The 17,896-nt window shown below is 38.9% G+C and overlaps 1 protein-coding gene across 1 annotated transcript; it reads left to right on the plus strand.

Moving 5' to 3' along the window:
• Positions 1–476: 476 nt before the first annotated feature.
• On the plus strand, positions 477–16,208 carry ATAD5 (ATPase family AAA domain containing 5). Its single transcript, XM_068209694.1, has 23 exons — positions 477–609; positions 1,414–3,194; positions 3,533–3,620; positions 4,291–4,455; positions 4,636–4,774; positions 5,259–5,343; positions 5,808–5,989; positions 6,433–6,590; positions 6,862–7,015; positions 7,240–7,533; positions 7,706–7,802; positions 8,332–8,414; positions 8,504–8,649; positions 8,780–8,930; positions 9,391–9,561; positions 9,745–9,860; positions 9,945–10,038; positions 10,263–10,327; positions 11,225–11,390; positions 12,074–12,279; positions 12,570–13,402; positions 14,498–14,662; positions 14,853–16,208. The coding sequence occupies exons 1-23, from the start codon at positions 538–540 to the stop codon at positions 14,929–14,931; spliced, it is 5,490 nt and encodes a 1,829-aa protein (XP_068065795.1). The 5' UTR covers positions 477–537; the 3' UTR covers positions 14,932–16,208.
• The last annotated feature ends 1,688 nt before the right edge of the window (positions 16,209–17,896 follow it).

The following is a 17,896-nucleotide window of genomic DNA, read 5'->3' on the forward strand; positions in this document are numbered from 1 at the left end:
GCATCCGCGGGGCGGGGCGGGAAGCGCGGCGGGAGCGGGAGCGGGAGGCGGCCCCGGGGCACGGACCGGCGGCTGGTGACGTCAGCGAGGCGTGACGTCAGCGGCGGGCAGGGCGCGCGCTAGCCGCGTGACGTCACGGCCGCGGCGCGAAAAGCCGACCGACAGCGGCGAAGGAGGGGGCGGGGCCTCGGCCGAGAGGGGGCGGGGCCTCGGCCGAGAGGGGGCGGGGCGACCGCGCGACGGCGCGCCCGTTCGTCCGCGTCACGTGACCGGGACTACGAGCGGCTGTTGGGCAGCGGGCGCGGGTCACGTGGGAGCGGCCCGAGGCCCCGCCCCCCGCCTTCCGCGCGGGGATCCGAATCTGGTCCCGCGCGCGCCTTTCCCGCCCGCGCGGCGCGCGCGCCCGTCAGGCGGCGCCATCGGGGCCATGGCGGCGGCGCGCGCCCCCCGCCCCTGAGGCACCGCCCGGGGCCCAGGGCTCCGCGCTCCCCCCGCCCCCCGCGACCGGCAGGGCTCCGCGCCCGCAGCGGCCGGGGCATGGTGGGCAGGGTCGCCGTGGCCGCGGCGGACGCCTCTCCCGTCCTCCCCGGGAACGACGGCGACGTTCAGGTGGGGACGCGGGCCGGGGTCGCGGCTGGCGGGGGGCGCCCCGTTGGCGTTCGCCCCTTGGGCGCTCTGGCCTGACGCGGCCCGTCCGGGGTGCCCGGGAGCTGTGAGGGGCCGCCCGCCGCGGCCCCAGCTCCCGGGCGCTGCCGACGCTCGGCGCAGCCCGCGGGCCGGGCTGTCATTAAACGCGTTCCGGGGGTCTGGCGAGGGACGCTTTCTGCTTCGCAGGGTGTGCTCTCCGAGGAGCTCAGTTTCTGCTAAACCTGGAGTTACAAACGCCTTTAGGAGCCAGAGTCTTTCTTGGGGCTGTCGGAGTAAATGCTCTTTCGTGGTTTGAATCATTATGCGAGATAAGAATTCTCTTGTGTTCATTTTCTTTAAGTACTCTTATAGGCACTCTGTCTTCCTAAGACATGTCACATGTTTACGGTAGGATCAGACCTTTTTAAGTGATCTTGGAATTCCCTCTTAAAAGCTCCACAGACGCTCCGGGGAACATCTCAAGGTCGATCATCCGAATTGACCTAGACTTTCAGACTTGCAGTATTGTGAAATCTCTGCAGAGCTGTTCCGAAGACCTTGTGGTCCCATTCAGTTTTGAGCATCTCAGGGTTTCAGAACAGGATTTTTATTTATCTGAAACCGCAGAATCATTATATCAGGCGTAGGTGGTCTTTGAAACCGTGGAGATACAGTTCATGTGTGCCCAGCCTGAGCACGTTAATATGAATTTTTGTCTTCTGAAAAAGTTCTGTGTAAGTCATCTTAAGATTTTTAAAACTAAGATTCACGTTGTGCCTTTTACAGCCATGCAAGAAGCGGCGAGAGGAAGATGCTTCTGCAAAAACAATCACAAGGTATTTTTCACCGTTAGCAAAACCAGTGGATAAAGCATTGTCATCACCAAAATCCAACAACATCTTGGATTATTTTAAAAAGACATCTGCCACTGAGAATGCTGGATTCCCAGTAGGAGCTGGAGAAAATAAAACACTGTTGGATGCTGATGAAAAAGAATGTAAATCATCTTTCAAGCCGTCTTTAAAGCAGAAGAGAAAAGGGAAGAAAGTTAATTTAAGTAATATGCCAAAAGAAATTAAAGAGTCTGAGAATGACCTTGAAATAGAAATTAGTAGTGATGACAGCAGAGCAACTACAGGACTGCAACAAGACAGTAATGACTTTATTGCTTCTTGTACTCTAGTGGACAAAAAATGTGCAGGAGAATTAGCAGAAGATAACGATCAAAGAGAGAACTTCCCAAACGTTATCCCCTCCAGAAAAAATGCAAAAAACTTTGGTTGTGAAACAAATGGATCAAAAAATAGGATAAAAAAATCAAGGAAAAGGAAGCACAAAGTAAATACTGATTTGTCTGAAAGCTCTTCATCAGAAAACCAGATGAATGAAAGGTGTAGAAAGGAAACTGGAGAGAAGACAAATACAGTAGCGGAGTGTGATGCTTCTATTGGTGATTCCAGTTTTGAGGTTCCTAGGGATGATGGGACATCCCAGGTAAATAATTGTATAATAACCGTGTCATTTGAGGACTTCTTGAGAAGTCAGGGAGAAAATAATGTTGAAGAAGACCCAAAGACAGCAATGGACTCTTCTGGTACAGCAAATGAAATGGACAAAAGTGATAGTATTAGTGACCCAGAAAAGTGTGAGGAATCCCAACAGCTGCCACTCAGAACAGTGACTGTCCTCGCACAAGTTCATTCCATTCCCCCCAAATTGCCTCCCTCAAATACGGAGCAGAAAGGCTCTAGGAAAATAGCTTCCATTTTTTTGAAGCAGAAAGGACGTGTAGGGGAAAAAGAAAACAGCCCAGCCCTCTTGGACAGTGAGCAAACCGAACAGGTGACTCAGAAAAGGAAATCCAACGTCGTTATTGAGGAAGAAGAATTGGAGCTGGCTGTACTGGAGACTGGAGGGGCGGATTCTCTGAGGCCAAAATGTACTCTGGAAGAAAAGCATCAGTTTATGAAAGCTTTTAAACAACCAACAGCAGATGTAACAAAAAGTGGAGTTAAAAAGGCACCTGGAAAACAAAAGCAAGCTGCTGCAAAGTGCTCAAAAGAAAAAGAGCAATCTGAAGATGTCATTCCTTCAAATAAAGAATTAGAAAGTGGAATACCAGAAGATTATATGGACAAATGTACACATTCTAAACCTAAAAGCAATAGAACTAAATCCAGAAGATCCAGGAAGGTTCAGAAAGAAGGAAACAGAAAAAAGAAGGCTTCCGAAACTAAGGAAACTGATGTGTTAAACACCAGCAATTATACTGGAGAAGAGGATTTGGGTGCTAGTGTTGCTACTGTGGAAAACACCTTAGATGTAATAATTTTATCAACTCCAGAAGTGAATGAGTTAAGGAGGAGTTCAAGGCAGCAGAAAACCAAAACACCAACGAATGTTACACCTAAAAAGCCCAGGGCTAGAAGTGCCTGTTCTGCAGATGAATTAAGTGCCTGCCCCTTAGAGACTTCCACCCCAAAAGCACACAGACAATCCTGCAGGAAAAGCAACATGTACAGAGCTGAGGTGATTACTGTGCCCTTTGATGGAAACAGCCCAATAAGGTAAACCTTTTAGAGTGTATTCTACCTTTTTGCCCATTAATTGTATGCAAGTGTTTTGAAAATAAGTCATAATTATAAATGGTTTTTTATCAAAGTTGCATGGATACTGATCACGGTGGGTAAAAATAGAGAGGAACCAAAGCTGACTCTAAGTTTGTTTGTACTGAAGACATTAAAAAAAACCCCAACCAAACAACAAAAAAAACCCTCATCCACCAGTTGGAGAGTTGCTTCTGTTTACAGCACTGTATTTTTAAAGGCTTTTGAAAATTAAATTGAGAGTAACATTTCCCTTTATTAACCAGTAATAATTTCATAATACTTTTTTCCCTAATTAGAATGAGGTTTACACGTATCAAAGCAGCTACAAAATCAAATAAAGCTGAAGCAATGAAAAATGAAGAGTCTCACTCCAAAAACACCAAGGTAATTTATGTAACAATTGGTGTCAGTATTTTGTCACTTCCTATATGGTTATGATTGTGGTGTATTCAGTATGGTGTAATAATACAATATGACAATTCCCAACTGCCCCATGGAAAGGGAATATACTCTGATTTATGATGAAATTTGAGATAGTTTCTTGTATCTCAAAACATGTTTTATTAGTAAAAATCCACCTTTCATAACAGAAAATAGTCCATAAAATAGCATGCTCCTGAGCTGCAGGTTCTCAGGATAGGATATAGAAATGACTGGACATGGCACTTAGTGCCGTGGCTTATTTGACAAGGTAGTGACCATCAAGAGGTTGGAATTGATGATCTCAGAGGTCTTTTCCAACCTAAATGATCCAGTGATTTGTGACAGTGTTTGGGCACAGCAGAACAGCTGAAGCTTAAGAATGTCACTGCCCATATTTGTTCCATTAAAAAATTGAGGATCTCCTTGCAGGGCTCTCACTCCCCTTTGAGAACTGTGGATATCATCTTGGTTTGCTTGTCCTTTCAATTATTTCATTTTCTTTTTGATACCAATGAAATTTGGCAACAATTACCTATTTCTATAAAAGTGAAAAAATTATATTTATATGCAAAGTACTTAGTGAAGAGAGTGCCATTAATTGCTATTTCGGTTTTTTGTTCTTTGTTAACAGATGAACTCCACTTCTAAAAACATATCTAAAGCAAAGCAGCTGATTGAAAAAGCAAAGGCTATACAGCAGAACAGATCAAAAGTGAGTGAAGACCCAGCAGCTCCTGTGAGGCGCTCGTCTCGACAGCGAGCTCTTGCTGAGAAGAAGAAATCAGAAGAAAGTGATGTAAGGCTGTACTTTGAGGGGGGTATTGTGATATATTTGTTATTGATACAAGCAACACAAATGATTCCTGCTTGATTCTTTACAAGAAGTGTTGCAAGCTAAGGTAGATATTTGCAGTGTATTGTTAATAGAGGAGTAAAATTTATGTTTCCTTTCTTATTTGGTTTGCTTTCCCTCTAGGAATCAGTAATAATTCTAGGTTCAAACATGGATAGTGTCACTACTACAGAGCAGAGTGGGAAGGAAAAGAAACTTCGGAGCTTAAATGATGTTTTGGGGAAGAAGTCTAAAAACTTGAAGGTTGCAAAGAACTCCAAAGGTAATTGGGTTTTACTGAAAGCGTTTATTTTTTATTACAGAAACATTTTATATCATTGACTATTGTAACTTTATTTCATGAAGCTGCCTTTGCAGTATATTAATATTTTCTTCTGATTTATCTTTATTTAATATTCCAATACATACCTTCCGGTTTTATAAGAATTAATAGTGCAGAGGTTATTTACATGTGTTGTTTTGCTTTTTGTTCATTCAGGGAAAACTGTTTATTTGAAAAATTGTCAACATGTACCATGTTTTGTTGCATCTCCTTTTTTTTTCCTCATGTTGAAAAATAGCATCTATACTGAGGAAATGATTAGAAACAGAGCTGTAATGAGTTTTGTTAAAATACTCAACTTTCCCTTAAGAAAGGGAGATTCCCTGATGATGTTAAATGGAACATAGAGGCAGTGAACACAGAAGCAAGGTTAGAATCTTGTATCAGTGCTAATCTAATAATAGGGTTTTTTACCTTTTTAAAGGGCAACTGGGATGTCCACCTTCCTGCCTAGGCAAAAATGCTCAGAACTCTGCAGGTGAACCGATTGTGATCTTTGATGAAAGCAGGTCAGTTGTCAAGAGTGCAGTTGCTTAAAAATCAAAATACATTTCAAGGTTACTCTAACTTTCTCTCATTTTACAGATTTAAATATACTTACTGGAATGTGCTATACATATTCATGACTTTTATACTGATTAGTATTTCAATCTGCTTGCAAAATTTTAGGGGTTTCTTGGAGAGTTCCTCAACCACTTCAGAACCATATTAGATGTCTGAAAATGTAGTTGATGACTGCTGAAATAGAAATCCCAAATTGCATGTAAAAATGCAAGACCAAAGAGATTTTTTTTTTTAGATTAAAATTTTTAATACAGAATTAATTTCAAACTAACCACATTAAAATTAATTGTAGCAGTTCTGGTAGACTATCTTCAACTCATTTGGAAGAGAATGTGATTAAATTCAGCCTTGCATAGCTGGAAGTTCTACTAATTCTATCTTCTTTTATTCTTTTCTGTTTTCATTAAAGCCAAGATGCATCTGAAAATTCTCAAGATGGTGATCCGTTCAGAGCAAAACGTGAATTCCTGATGAGTGGATTGCCAGAGTCACTGAAAAGGCAGATTGCAAAGAAGGCAGCAGCAATGGAAGCATACTCTCTTGCAAGTTCCTGCTTCAAAACTGTTGTCCATGTACAGCAGAAGGATGACTGTAAGCTCGTGTTAAGCTTTTGGGTTTTGTTTAAATGTACATAATAATTACTGAGGAATTTGTGCAGAAAAGAAAAAAAATTAACATCTTAGGACTGGAATAGGTAGGAGTTTCCTCTTGTTTTGTGTCTCAGTAAGACAGCAAAACTTAGAAGCTTCCAGTGAGATGTTGTTGAATACAGAATTTACAAATTAAACTGATGCTAAAGTAGTCTATACATGCATGGGTAAGGATGCAAAATTCTTAATGTTTAGTCAAAAGAGTTGGTCAGTTAGGTTCCAGTTTGGAGTATAAAGATTGTGTTGGACTGATTTGGGCAGAAACCATTTCCTTCCGACAAAGGCAAAAGACTTCACTAAAGAGAGAAGACCAGGACAGAAGTTAATAGAAGAATAGAGTAGAAGTTAACTCTTGTTTTGTTTTTGGTGGGGGTTCTTTTGTAGGTTCTCCAATGTGGAAATTGCAATCACCATCATGTCCTCTATTAACTAAGCTGAGGGAACTGAGTACTGAAGTCACAAACATCACAAAAATCACTCTCTCTCTCGGTGAATTTTCCACTATGAATTCAAAACTAACTGGAAATTGTTCCGCACCTGTGGTTAGTACTTTAAAATTCAAATTGTTTTGATACTTGGAGTTATGTTTTTAATAAATCATGTTGTTTGAACTTGTTTCAGTCCTGTAATTTGTTTAATTTTTTTTAATTGCCCTATGTGTGAGTTACTCATTTTGCACCTTACCATTAGACAGTTCTCATCAGTTCTTAACAGTTTCTGTTAATCTCTGAATTTAACGAGATATTACCAGTTTAAGTTATGCAAAACATTCCGTGCAAAGTTTTTGAGTAATTCTGTGTGTGTGTATTCCAGCTTTCAGGCCACCGACCAGCTTTTCCTGATGCATTCAAGAAGGATTTGCTAGATGAGATTTTGGCTTCTAATTCTCAGTTTCCAGTGAGAAAATACTACTCCAGGTTCCTGAAAAAGCAAACAGAGAGGTTGGCTTTGGAAAGCAGTACACAAGGTTAGGAATTTATGTAGGGAGAAAACCACCCTCACACTCTCTGGCATTTAAAAACAACTGGGAATTAAAAAAAAATTGTTACTGAAGGAATACTATTGTTAGAAATAAATTGATCCTCACATTTTAGGTTATTTTGACCAAATTCTTCAAATATGGCTTAAGCAAATGTACAGTAAAAATGGACATAGCCTGAAATTTTAAATGGATGCAATTTTTTTTCTTAGAAAGCAGAGATAGCACTGCAAATCTTGATGTAATTGAGAAACATCCTGACAATTGGAAGGAAACTAAGAGGAAAAGGAAAGAAACAGAAGACCGCAAATCAAAAAGAAGAAAACAAATTGAAGGTACAGAGACTGAAAGGAAATCAAGAGTTTCCAGGAACCTTATTCTTCCCATATCTGGAGAAAAACAGGAAGAGACAGGACAAGCCACACACTTGGGAAAAAACAAGACCCAGAAACCAGATAGTGTGACAGAACACCCTGGGTGTTTATCAGATCCAAGTGCACTTTCAGGTAACTGTATTTCCTGTCTCATTTTAATCTTGGCATTGAGGAAGTGTATGTGTGATATATGTCAGCTTTCCACTATGATGCAAAAATCAAATCTAGTCCTGATACTCTGCTAGATTTGATGAATTCTGTTGCATGAAGAACTGTTTAAAAATGGACAATATTTTTTCTGTAGGTGTGGAAAAGGAAGACATGCTCTGGACAGAAAAATATCAGCCTCAAGATTCCAGTGAACTTGTAGGGAACAAGAAAGAAATTGAAAGGCTACACAGGTCAGAAACTGGGACATGGATCCATTCCTAAAATTAACTCAAAACCTCATTTACTTGGTAACGCTCAAGCACTGAGCGAGCAGTACTTGTCTGTACTTCCCTAGAAGCATCCTGATCCTGCCCTTGCTGTACTTCCTGCTTTTGAGAAGAATTTAACACTGAAGTCCACCTAACACATTGTGCTTTCAGTTCAATTTTCTCTGTGTGCTTCAGTTACTGGTGTGGCTCTTACAACAGAATTTAAAGATCCATCTGACAAAACAACACTGAATTATGAGTGAATAACTAGTACACCAAATGACTTGTTTTTATACCAATCAGCTAACAGAATGGGGAATGAAAAAGGAAACATTTTCTACAAAAGAATCAAATCCTGAACATATTTTTGCTTTTATCTGAAAGGACTTGATAGCTTTCTATGGGGTAACAAGTGGCTGATGTCCCCTAGTTTTATGTTCTGTTCCATCTTAATTTGGTTCACTTAATTCACCAGCAATTTTTATTCTTTTTTTCTTCCTTTCTTTTATAGTTGGTTAAAAGAATGGAAAAAGAGAGCTGATTTGGAAGAAAAACGAAATCAGAAGAGGGAAAAGGAGGACAAAGAGCAAGAAGGTACTGATAGAATTAATATAGCTTCTCTTTTATTGAAAGTTGGCAAAGAATTACAGTAATCCTTTCTTTTCTTTTTAATAATTCTACAGATTCTTTAAGCAGCCTTGACTTTAAAGATAGTAAATCTGATATTGAGGAAGAAACAACCCTTTGCAATACAGTTCTGATAACTGGCCCACCAGGAGTGGGGAAAACTGCTGCAGTGTATGCTTGTGCTCAGGAGCTTGGGTTTAAGGTTTGTGGAGTTCTTTCTTTCCTCAGTGCATTTTTCGTATTTATAGCTAATGATACAAAAGCATTTGTAATACAAGATGTCTACAACTGAATTTTCTTTCTTTTTTTTTGTAAATTAAATACCATTGCAGATATTTGAAGTCAATGCCTCTTGCCAGCGCAGTGGGAGACAGATTCTGTCTCAGCTGAAAGAAGCTACTCAGTCTCATCAAGTGGACAAAAAAGGTGTGAATGCACACAAGCCTTGCTTTTTTAACAGTTGTAGCACTACCAAGTCACCAAGTAAGTGTCGTGGTTCTTATCTGGGGTTCTTTCTTTGGTCTGAATTATGGGGTGGGTTTTACAGAGAGGAGAAGGTTGTTAAAGACTGAATTCCCAAAACAAATTTTAGATATCAGTTGTTTTTAAAAAGATAGCAGATTTAGCTTACCTGGCCAAAATAGTAAGAGCTGGTCTGTTGGTTAACACAAGTACAGACCAAATTAAATAATGACTTTATTAAAATACTGACTCTTGATTACATTATTTCTGCCGTGGTGGAGCAAGTGCTGTGGCATTTGAATAGAAAGTTGAACAGAAAGCTTTTCCTGTAACAAGAGAAAATGAAAACAAGCAAAAAATCAGCACAGTAAATCTGTCATTTACCATAGATAAAAAATGGGTTTTACTTTATGTTTGTCTGAGAAATACCAGTTTGACATTAGATCTCCAGATGAAGTTTAATATAAAACATGCCTTGCAGAAAAAATGTATTCTCCAAAGAAAGTTATTTCTCCAAGAAAACCGCCGCTGTCACCAAAAGGAGCAGGATTAAAACGGAGCTTGCCCCCTAAAACACTTGCAAACTACTTCAAAATTTCTGCCAAACGTAAAGGTGTTGATGGAGAAGCAACATCTGAAGAAAAAAATGGAGGTAAAGTATTCCTTTTTAATAATGAATTACCTTTGGAGATGGAAATGCTACACCATGTATTTGGAGCTGTGTGGAGAAAAGAATAGGTTCTCTTAAGCTTTTGATACATGGGGGATTTTTGAAGCCAGTACCTGGAAAGCATTAAATGGTTTCCCTTCTCCTTCCTGCTCAATTACTCTGCAGGAAATACTCAGAATTCACTGGAAGTAAAGAAAGATGCTCGAATTAAGTCAATAAACAAAGAAGAAGGAGGAGAACACAACAGGAAAAGTGCAACATCTCTCATTCTTTTTGAAGAGGTAAAATGCACATGAAATGTACTGTGACTGTTCACAGCTTGTACCTGCTGCTCAAGCTATTGAAACGATGTTTGTTTTCTCTAGGTGGATATAATATTTGATGAAGATGCAGGATTCCTAAGTGCAATAAAGACATTCATGGCAACTGCAAAGAGACCTGTAATTCTTACCACCAATGGTGAGTCGTGTTTGTGACAGTAATTAGGCTTTACAGACAGAACAGCCACTTTTAATTAGAGGCTGTAAATGGTGATGGCTGAATACTGCTCCTAAATGCAAAATTAAATGAGTGGAGACTGTAAAGCAAGCATTTGAGTGTTTGAATAAAGGTACTGTCTGCTCTAATGGATAAAACTAGGTTTGAACATGATGTCATGACAGTTCACTGATCTCTCTTTATAGATCCAACGTTCAGCTTAATGTTTGATGGCTATTTTGAAGAGATCAACTTTAAAACCCCTTCCTTGGTAAGTCTGTGTCTGGAAATGCAGGTACATCCTGAGCAAGTAATTGTCAGCTGATTTCAGTTTGAAATTTAAATGTTGGGGTAGGTTTATATATTTCTGATGTAACATATTTGTTTGATCAGAGACAGACATGTCTTTGAGGTTTATGTAAGGATGTGGAGGATGTATTTATCTGTGGAAGCTGTTTTACTAGCATGGAAGATTTATTTTCCAAACAATTCAGTGGTGCTGAGAGTTACAATAAGAACATCACTTAATCACTTCATTTAGTTTTTAGAATGTATTTAGATAAATATCTGATGGCTCTGATCTGAAGGTTGGTTATGCCAGTACTGGTTCATTCTTTAAAAAGTGTAGCAGTTTTTTTTAGAAGTATTATGGGTTATTCCTTTAATGTAAACACTAGAGTTCTGTGCAGCAAATAGTTTTATTTAGGTGAAAAACCTAAATAAATGAGAATCAGAAGGACCTAATTACTGAGAAAGGGAAAATGTCTTAATGTGAAACTGAAATCCTGTTGGAGTTCCAGGCAATTGCAGAGTTAAAAGAAAGAATGCAAGAAAAACCTTTAAAATGAATATATTTCAGTAAAAGCTGAGCACTGGTGATGAGAAGCAAAGTGTAGGTAGCCTCAGGACCATAAGCAGAATATGTTTGTGTGTTTGTTTTTAATTATTTCTAAATTGAACTTAATTCTCTGACATAGGCTACATAGACTGGGTAGTTTGCTTTTCCTTAGAGGTTTTAATCTAACTGTAATATAATTTAATAAACTAATTTTCTGTATTAAAAGGCAAAATGTATTGCAGGCATAAATAGAATAATTAGCTCTTGTGTGACTTCCTGCAGTGTGATTGGCAGGAGTTGTTTCAGTGTCTGTGTGTAACTCTTGTTTAGATAAACTCTGTGAGCTACCTCCAAGCTCTGTGCCTGGCTGAGAACCTACGGACAGATGAGAAAGACTTGGCTGCTCTCCTGACCACGAATAACTGTGATATCAGACAAAGTGTCCTGTACTTACAGTTCTGGGTTAGAAGTGGAGGTGGATGCTTGAAAGAGAAGCGTTTGGCACTTCGTGGTATGTTGATTTAATTTAATCTTTAAAAAATATCTATCTAAACATGAATTTGACTAAATCGAGGCATTCTTAGACATGTATGAATAAATGGTGACTTCTTGTAAGACTCCTAAATTTGGGGGAGGGGATGCTTCTGCTATTTTTAGCTACTTCCAAGCCTTGTATTAATGCATAAGGAACTTAATTTTGAGGGGTTTGTTGCCTGTCAATATGGTACTTATCTCCCTTTCATGTTGTGAGTAGCAAAACTAGGCAAAGAAGGGAACCAGTAGTGATTTTCCTCAGAGTTTGCAGTTCTTTATCCATATAGCTGGGAGGCAATTCACCTAGAAGAAGCAGAGCTGAAAAAGGGCTAAAAGTGGGACGGCTGGTAAGCAGGCAGGGGTAGGAACTTGATCCCAAAGGATTCAGGAAGAGTTCAGGGGTGTGAGGAAGTGACAGGGAGAGACAAGTGAGGCACAGCCTCTTTCAAAGGTTACGTGGGAAGCAGGAGAGCAGTTTGGTACCACGGGCAGCAGTGATGTGGGCACGGGGATGTCTCATTTCAGCTGCTCTGTTCCACCAGCACCAAAGCAAGAGGTGACAGTTACAGCATCCTTTGTGCCAGGAATTGAGGCAATGGGGTGGAAAATCAATTTCATGATGCAGTTGTTCCCTTTCAAGTAAAGCCTGTTATCTCTGTGCAGGAGAAGAGACAAGGAAGGCAGATAATGTCATTCATCGTGCAAAGTCTAAGGATTCCAAGGTGGATTTTTCTCAAGCTGATGATTCACATCTTCAGGAGTTTCCAAAATGTGATACAGGCTGTGTAGAGACATTGCTTGGCCTTAAGAACATTCTGTTGCCTTCAGAAGATTTGTTTACATTTCTTAAGGTATTTTTGTAGTTGATTTGGTAATACTTTGAATGATTGCCAGACAATTGAGTATAACCATCACCAGGAATAGCATCATCTTAGAAGCAAATCTCTGAAAAGGTTTGTTGTAGAAATTGGAGAATTCCGTGGTTAGATACAATCTGAACTGGGATGGTCTCCTGCAAGCAAAACAGTTCCTCACCTCATTAGCACAAAGCCAGGAGTGTGAGGTTTTCTATAATAACATTTTTATTCAAAAGAAATGAATTTTAATATGTTGATAAAGCTTTCATATTATTATTTTACAGCACAAAATCACAACTATGGAGGAATGGAATAAATTGTTGCAGCTTCTCACAGAATTCCAGATGAAGCATGTGGATTTTGTATATAGTAATCTTGAACTTATTCTTCCCTTACCAGTGCAAGTTCTGTCAAACCAGTCTGAAGCCTCAGAGTCTATACTTGAAAGGACTACTATAGTTTCTTCAAAAGACAGATCTACTAAGAGTTCTTGCTCTAGAAAGAGTAGCCCTGGAAAAAGGTCTAAAAAGACAAAGGCTCAGAAAAGGCTTGAGATATTGGATGATAGTGACTTATTTGATTCTGAGCTGAACTATTCAGCTGAATTCATAACTTTGCCGTCAGACAGTCCTAAATCATGTGCTGAAATGAATAAAAAGGAATCAAAGTTGTTGGTGCATAAAGAACAAAAAGAAGTTAAAACTATAACCTCAGTAAATGAAAGAAGGTCTGCAGTTGTTTTTCAGTGCCTGAATTCACTGACTGAGTTTGTGGAAAACATGTCCTTCCTGGATTGCTGTGTAAACACTAACACCAGGGAACCACTGGAGTTTTCTAAAAGTGAAGAATTTCATTGGACAAATGCCAAAATCAGAAATGGTCTTTGTGATGAGTTCAGTATAGACAATACTGATTGGTGGAGTTCCCAGAGCTGTAGTGAAATAAAGGCAGCTATTGAAGCACTCAGCTTCACTAAAAGTTCTTTTAATATTTCACAAAATTTGGAATCCTTTTCAACTACCAGTAAAACACCTGAAAGTGACCAGCTGAAGGGACTTACTCTTCCTGTCTCAAACACAAGGAATTGCATATCCTTCAGTCAGGCACCTGATTCAAGGTAAGACTTTGTTCATATTTCTGGAGTGTAATGCAGTAATTTGTCAAGAAGAGCATTTCACAGGGTGTAGGACTGTTTCAGATTTGGTGTATAAACATTCATACCACTATGACTATGCCTCAAAACACTGCAATATATTGTTCATTGTGCTTTTACAACCTTAAATTAACTTCTTGTCAATCTGCAAGATTGACTTTTCTTGAACAGCCTGACTCTAATGTTGTTAAGGAATGGTGCCCTTAGTCTAGTTACTTTAAAAATGGACAAACAGCACCACCACCCCCAAAAGGATAACAGAACCCTAAAGGAATGGCTTTTTTGGGACAGATGGGATTCTGCCATTTGCAAGTACCAAACATGCAAATTTGTCACCTGCTCATACTGAGCTCATGTTAAGTGTGTTAGTAGGTGTTGTTTGATGAAGACCTAACAAAATCCAAAGTAAATTCTTTGTAGTAACTTATGCTAACGAAGAGTAACCTTTTATACATTGTAAAAGACCAAAGAATACTCTCAAGTGTAGGTATGAAACATTGTTTTTAACATAAACAAGTCATCATAGGTAAAATTGGCACAATGGGCACATAAAGCCCATTCAGAGGTCTGAACAGGAAAATGGCTTAGAGCCTTTCTTCTGTGAGTCAGTACCCAGAGGAGCAATGGCAGCATGGATCTGACCATGCATCTTGTGACCAGGTTGATGTCATGGGTTAGACACCTGGAGCTGACACGATATTCTGGCAAATACCGATTGCATAATGCTTTTTATTTTTGAACACCACAGATGCCTTCACTTGTGGTTGTACTGAACCTCACATCTGTATCTAGACTGAAGAGCTCACCAGATCAGACTCCTGATTAAGACAAAAGCTTTGGCCAAACAAACTGCTGGCCCTCATGTTTCTGTCCAGGCACAGCTTCGTGATGCTGTGTAAGCAGCACACAATTAGAAGCTGCAGACATCTGATCCATTGGGATGCAGTTCTGGACATCAATTTAATGGAGTTTTAAACCAGTGGCTTTGATCCTAAAGAAATAAAATCATCACTGCACATTCTTGAATAAGAAAAAATAAAGCTTCATTCTCTGTTTTAGCACTCACAAAAAAGCACAGAAGAGGCTGGCTGTCATCAAAACTGTATTTTCCAGAAGTCCTTTAAACCTGGGCAATAAGCAAGCCAGTACCCTTGAATACCTCCCCACTCTCCGCAGTATCTGTAGGTCTGAGAAGCTTAAAGAGCAAGGGAAGACTAAAAGAAGGTAAGTTTGGGTTTTCCTAAATCTTGCTACATTTCATTATAGAAGGCAGTTAAGGATTTTAATAAAATATTTTGTCAAGTAATTCTAGGCAAGGAAAGTGGACATTTGTCTCTCAAAATAATAAAAGTGTTGCCTTATATTTGGAAATAACTTTGTTCCCTTAACAATCTTTCTTACTTTTTTTTAATAGGTTCTTGCATTATCTTGAAGGGATTCATCTTGAAATACCCAGACAAACAATAAATGGTCTGTCTTTGGACTTCCCTTAAAATTGCCAACACCAGATATACTTTGTGCCTAATGGTGGTATTCTCACCATAGCTTGTTTAGGTTTTTAAAATTACCACATTATTGTATATTCAGAGCCATTTGTATATTAAATTTTTATAATTATTTAAAATTATGTATATATGTATTGTCATTATACTGCTCTGCACAGCTGAAATGTGGGTTTGTTTGGTGCTTGTCCAGTAAGGGCATTTATAACATAAAATGCACAAACTGTTCTTGGGGACCTCTTCTTGCTCTCTTTCTCTCTAATTTGTGGATCACATAGCAAGAAGTCCTTTTGTAACAACCAACTGTGACAACTTCCACAGCAAAGTTGCTGTTTTCTGGGGAGACTGTATTGTTTAAACAAGTTTGTTTCTGAATTTGCAGTTAAGGTAATAAATAACTGGAGGTGGGAGGGGGCACAGAGAGAATGCAACAAGTCCTCCAAAGTCTAAATGACTAAAACCAACCCTTCACTTTGACCACAGGGAACAAAGTCCTTACGAAGCACTATGCCTCAATGTACATATATTTGTATACATTCCTTCCATTGTTTACAGCTGTCAGATCTGCATGTTAATCTCCTAAAAAGGTAGAGAAATTACTGTAGCACAACATGGTCTCAAGAGATTTAGGCAAGATTTTGTAAATAACAATTATCCCAGTGTTACTTTGAGTACAGGAATATTTAACTACTTCTAGTCTTGTATATTGTGTTCTGCTCTTACTTTTTTGTATTTGACAAGACTTCAGCCTGAACATTTGTAATTTAATCTGTTTTTATACTACAATAAATTTGTGAGACTGCTACAATCTCAATGTTTCTGTTGCATGAAAGGTAAAACTCCTGAAGCATATTTTTTAAAGGATTTTAAAACTGGAGTTAGTTCAGCCATGTACTTTTCTGCATTTTCTTTGCAGTTGGACTGTTCCTGTTCCTCAAACTGAGTCAGATTGCTGCCATGCAGTGGTGCTCCACTTACCTCAGTGTGTATGTAAAAATAAGGAAGGCCATTTGCTTGTTCTGGTCTCATCTTACATTTTTCATGTGTTAAAGATGTTCGGGAGTTAGAAATATTTATGGAAACAGTGAATTTTTTTAAGCTTCTGCATTGTAGATCATCTTTATAGTTTACTCTTTCCATTGTCCTGAATTATAAAAAAAAATAGTGGTGGCTGTTAAAATCTTCGTGGCTTGATTTTTTTGTATCAACAGTCTATGCTTCTCCTGTATGATTTGTAAAAATAAATACATATTTTAAATTTTTTAAAATAATAAAGTAAAACTGTATCTGTTCACTGCTTTCTAAAGGCACTATCAATCTAATTAGATTACAGTGAAGACCTACGTAAATCAGAAACAAGTCCTATAAAGTAGTAGTATTTTAGGAAATTCAGGGATTATTTGAAAGACCCAAATTAGAAAGCAGTGAGAGAGAATTTACCTTCTTTTGAAGTCAGCTCTCTGGTTTTAATAAGTGCCTTGAGAAGTTGTTTACAGCATCTGCTGTGGTGTCCACAAAGTAAGGTGGAATTCAAGTATTTGCTTCTTGATCAGATGTTTACCACATGAATCACCTCAAGCTACTCTGAATGAAAGATAATCTGCATGTGAGGATTTGAGTTCTGATAAATTAGCACCTTTGGATTTTTATGCATCAGGTATGAGCATCTTTTGTATGCTAGAATAAAGCAAGTTTCCAGGAGGGATGGGCTTGAGGAAGAGGGACCTGGGGCTGGTTTTGACTCACTGCTTAGAAGGAATGCTTCACAAGCTCCATTCCAGTACTCTGAAATTCGCCTACTTTTGATGCAAAATATTTTCCTGCAATAGTTTGGGGCCTGGCTAGTCCTTTATGTACTGCCCCTCCAGCTAACTCTTCTGTGTCTTGAAATCAGAAGTAAAAACAACCCTGGAGTTTCACAATGACTCTCTCCCATTTAAGCAGCAGTTATTAGTAGGTATACAGCAACTTGAAAACAAAACCAACAGCCTTGTTCTTGGGGAAATCTCAACCAAGTTTCAAGCTTTTCTTTCTCTTTACTGTCATTCCAATATTGCTTTCCAGAATGTAAATTAGGGTGACATTATTCTACCATCCCATGAATAATATAGAAAAAAGCAGTTACGGTTGCAAGAATGAGCCAAAGGCTTAGACTGTGTTAATGCTACTGCAGCATAGAAGTTGGAGGAGGGAAGGATCCCTTCAAGAGCAAGACTCTCTTAAGTCTTTGTGAAATATATATATATATATATATATATATCTAAATAACCACTCCCCAAATGTCATACAAAAATGTTCCTTTTATTCCACAGGAGTTAAAAGGATACTACAAAAATTAAGCTAGCAAAAAGCTTTGGTGTATGGCTTGCAAGATTACCTGGGGAAAATGAAATCCTCATTTACATTCCAGTATGCAAGAGTTCCTAGAGGGGGAATGCTGAAAAGAGATTCTGTGTAAGTAGCTGAACAACTTTTTCAGATATTCTGCTGGTGTGTATTTCATAACTCCACAATAGTTACAAATAAAAAAAAGCATAATACTATTTCGTACCTAGAAGATGAAAAAAGGTTTCAGTATTTGGAACTGCTAATACATGTCTACTGATTGTTTAGTCATCTACAAAATTGCAGTGTTTTTACAAGATTGTAGATAAACTTTACTAAAGAAGCATTGTGTATTATACTACTGCACTATAGCAGTGCAAATTAGCAATGCAAATTAATTTAACCCAAAACTAGAAAAATATTTGAATACCTCTTAATCTTTTTCTGAGTTAATAAACCTTCTTGAAAATCTTTGTCTCAAATTTTTCTCTTTGTCTTTTCTCTTGTCTTAGATAAGCAGAATATTGAGGCACGATTTTGGCATTTGCTTCATCACAGAAGAGGAACATTTTCAGTAGGGTTGAAATGGTGTATTGTCCCTGTGTTGAGCTATGTGGGCAGAGTTTTTCTG

This window comes from Anomalospiza imberbis, chromosome 19, assembly GCF_031753505.1.
Source record: "Anomalospiza imberbis isolate Cuckoo-Finch-1a 21T00152 chromosome 19, ASM3175350v1, whole genome shotgun sequence".
Classification (NCBI taxonomy): Eukaryota; Metazoa; Chordata; class Aves; order Passeriformes; family Viduidae; genus Anomalospiza; species Anomalospiza imberbis.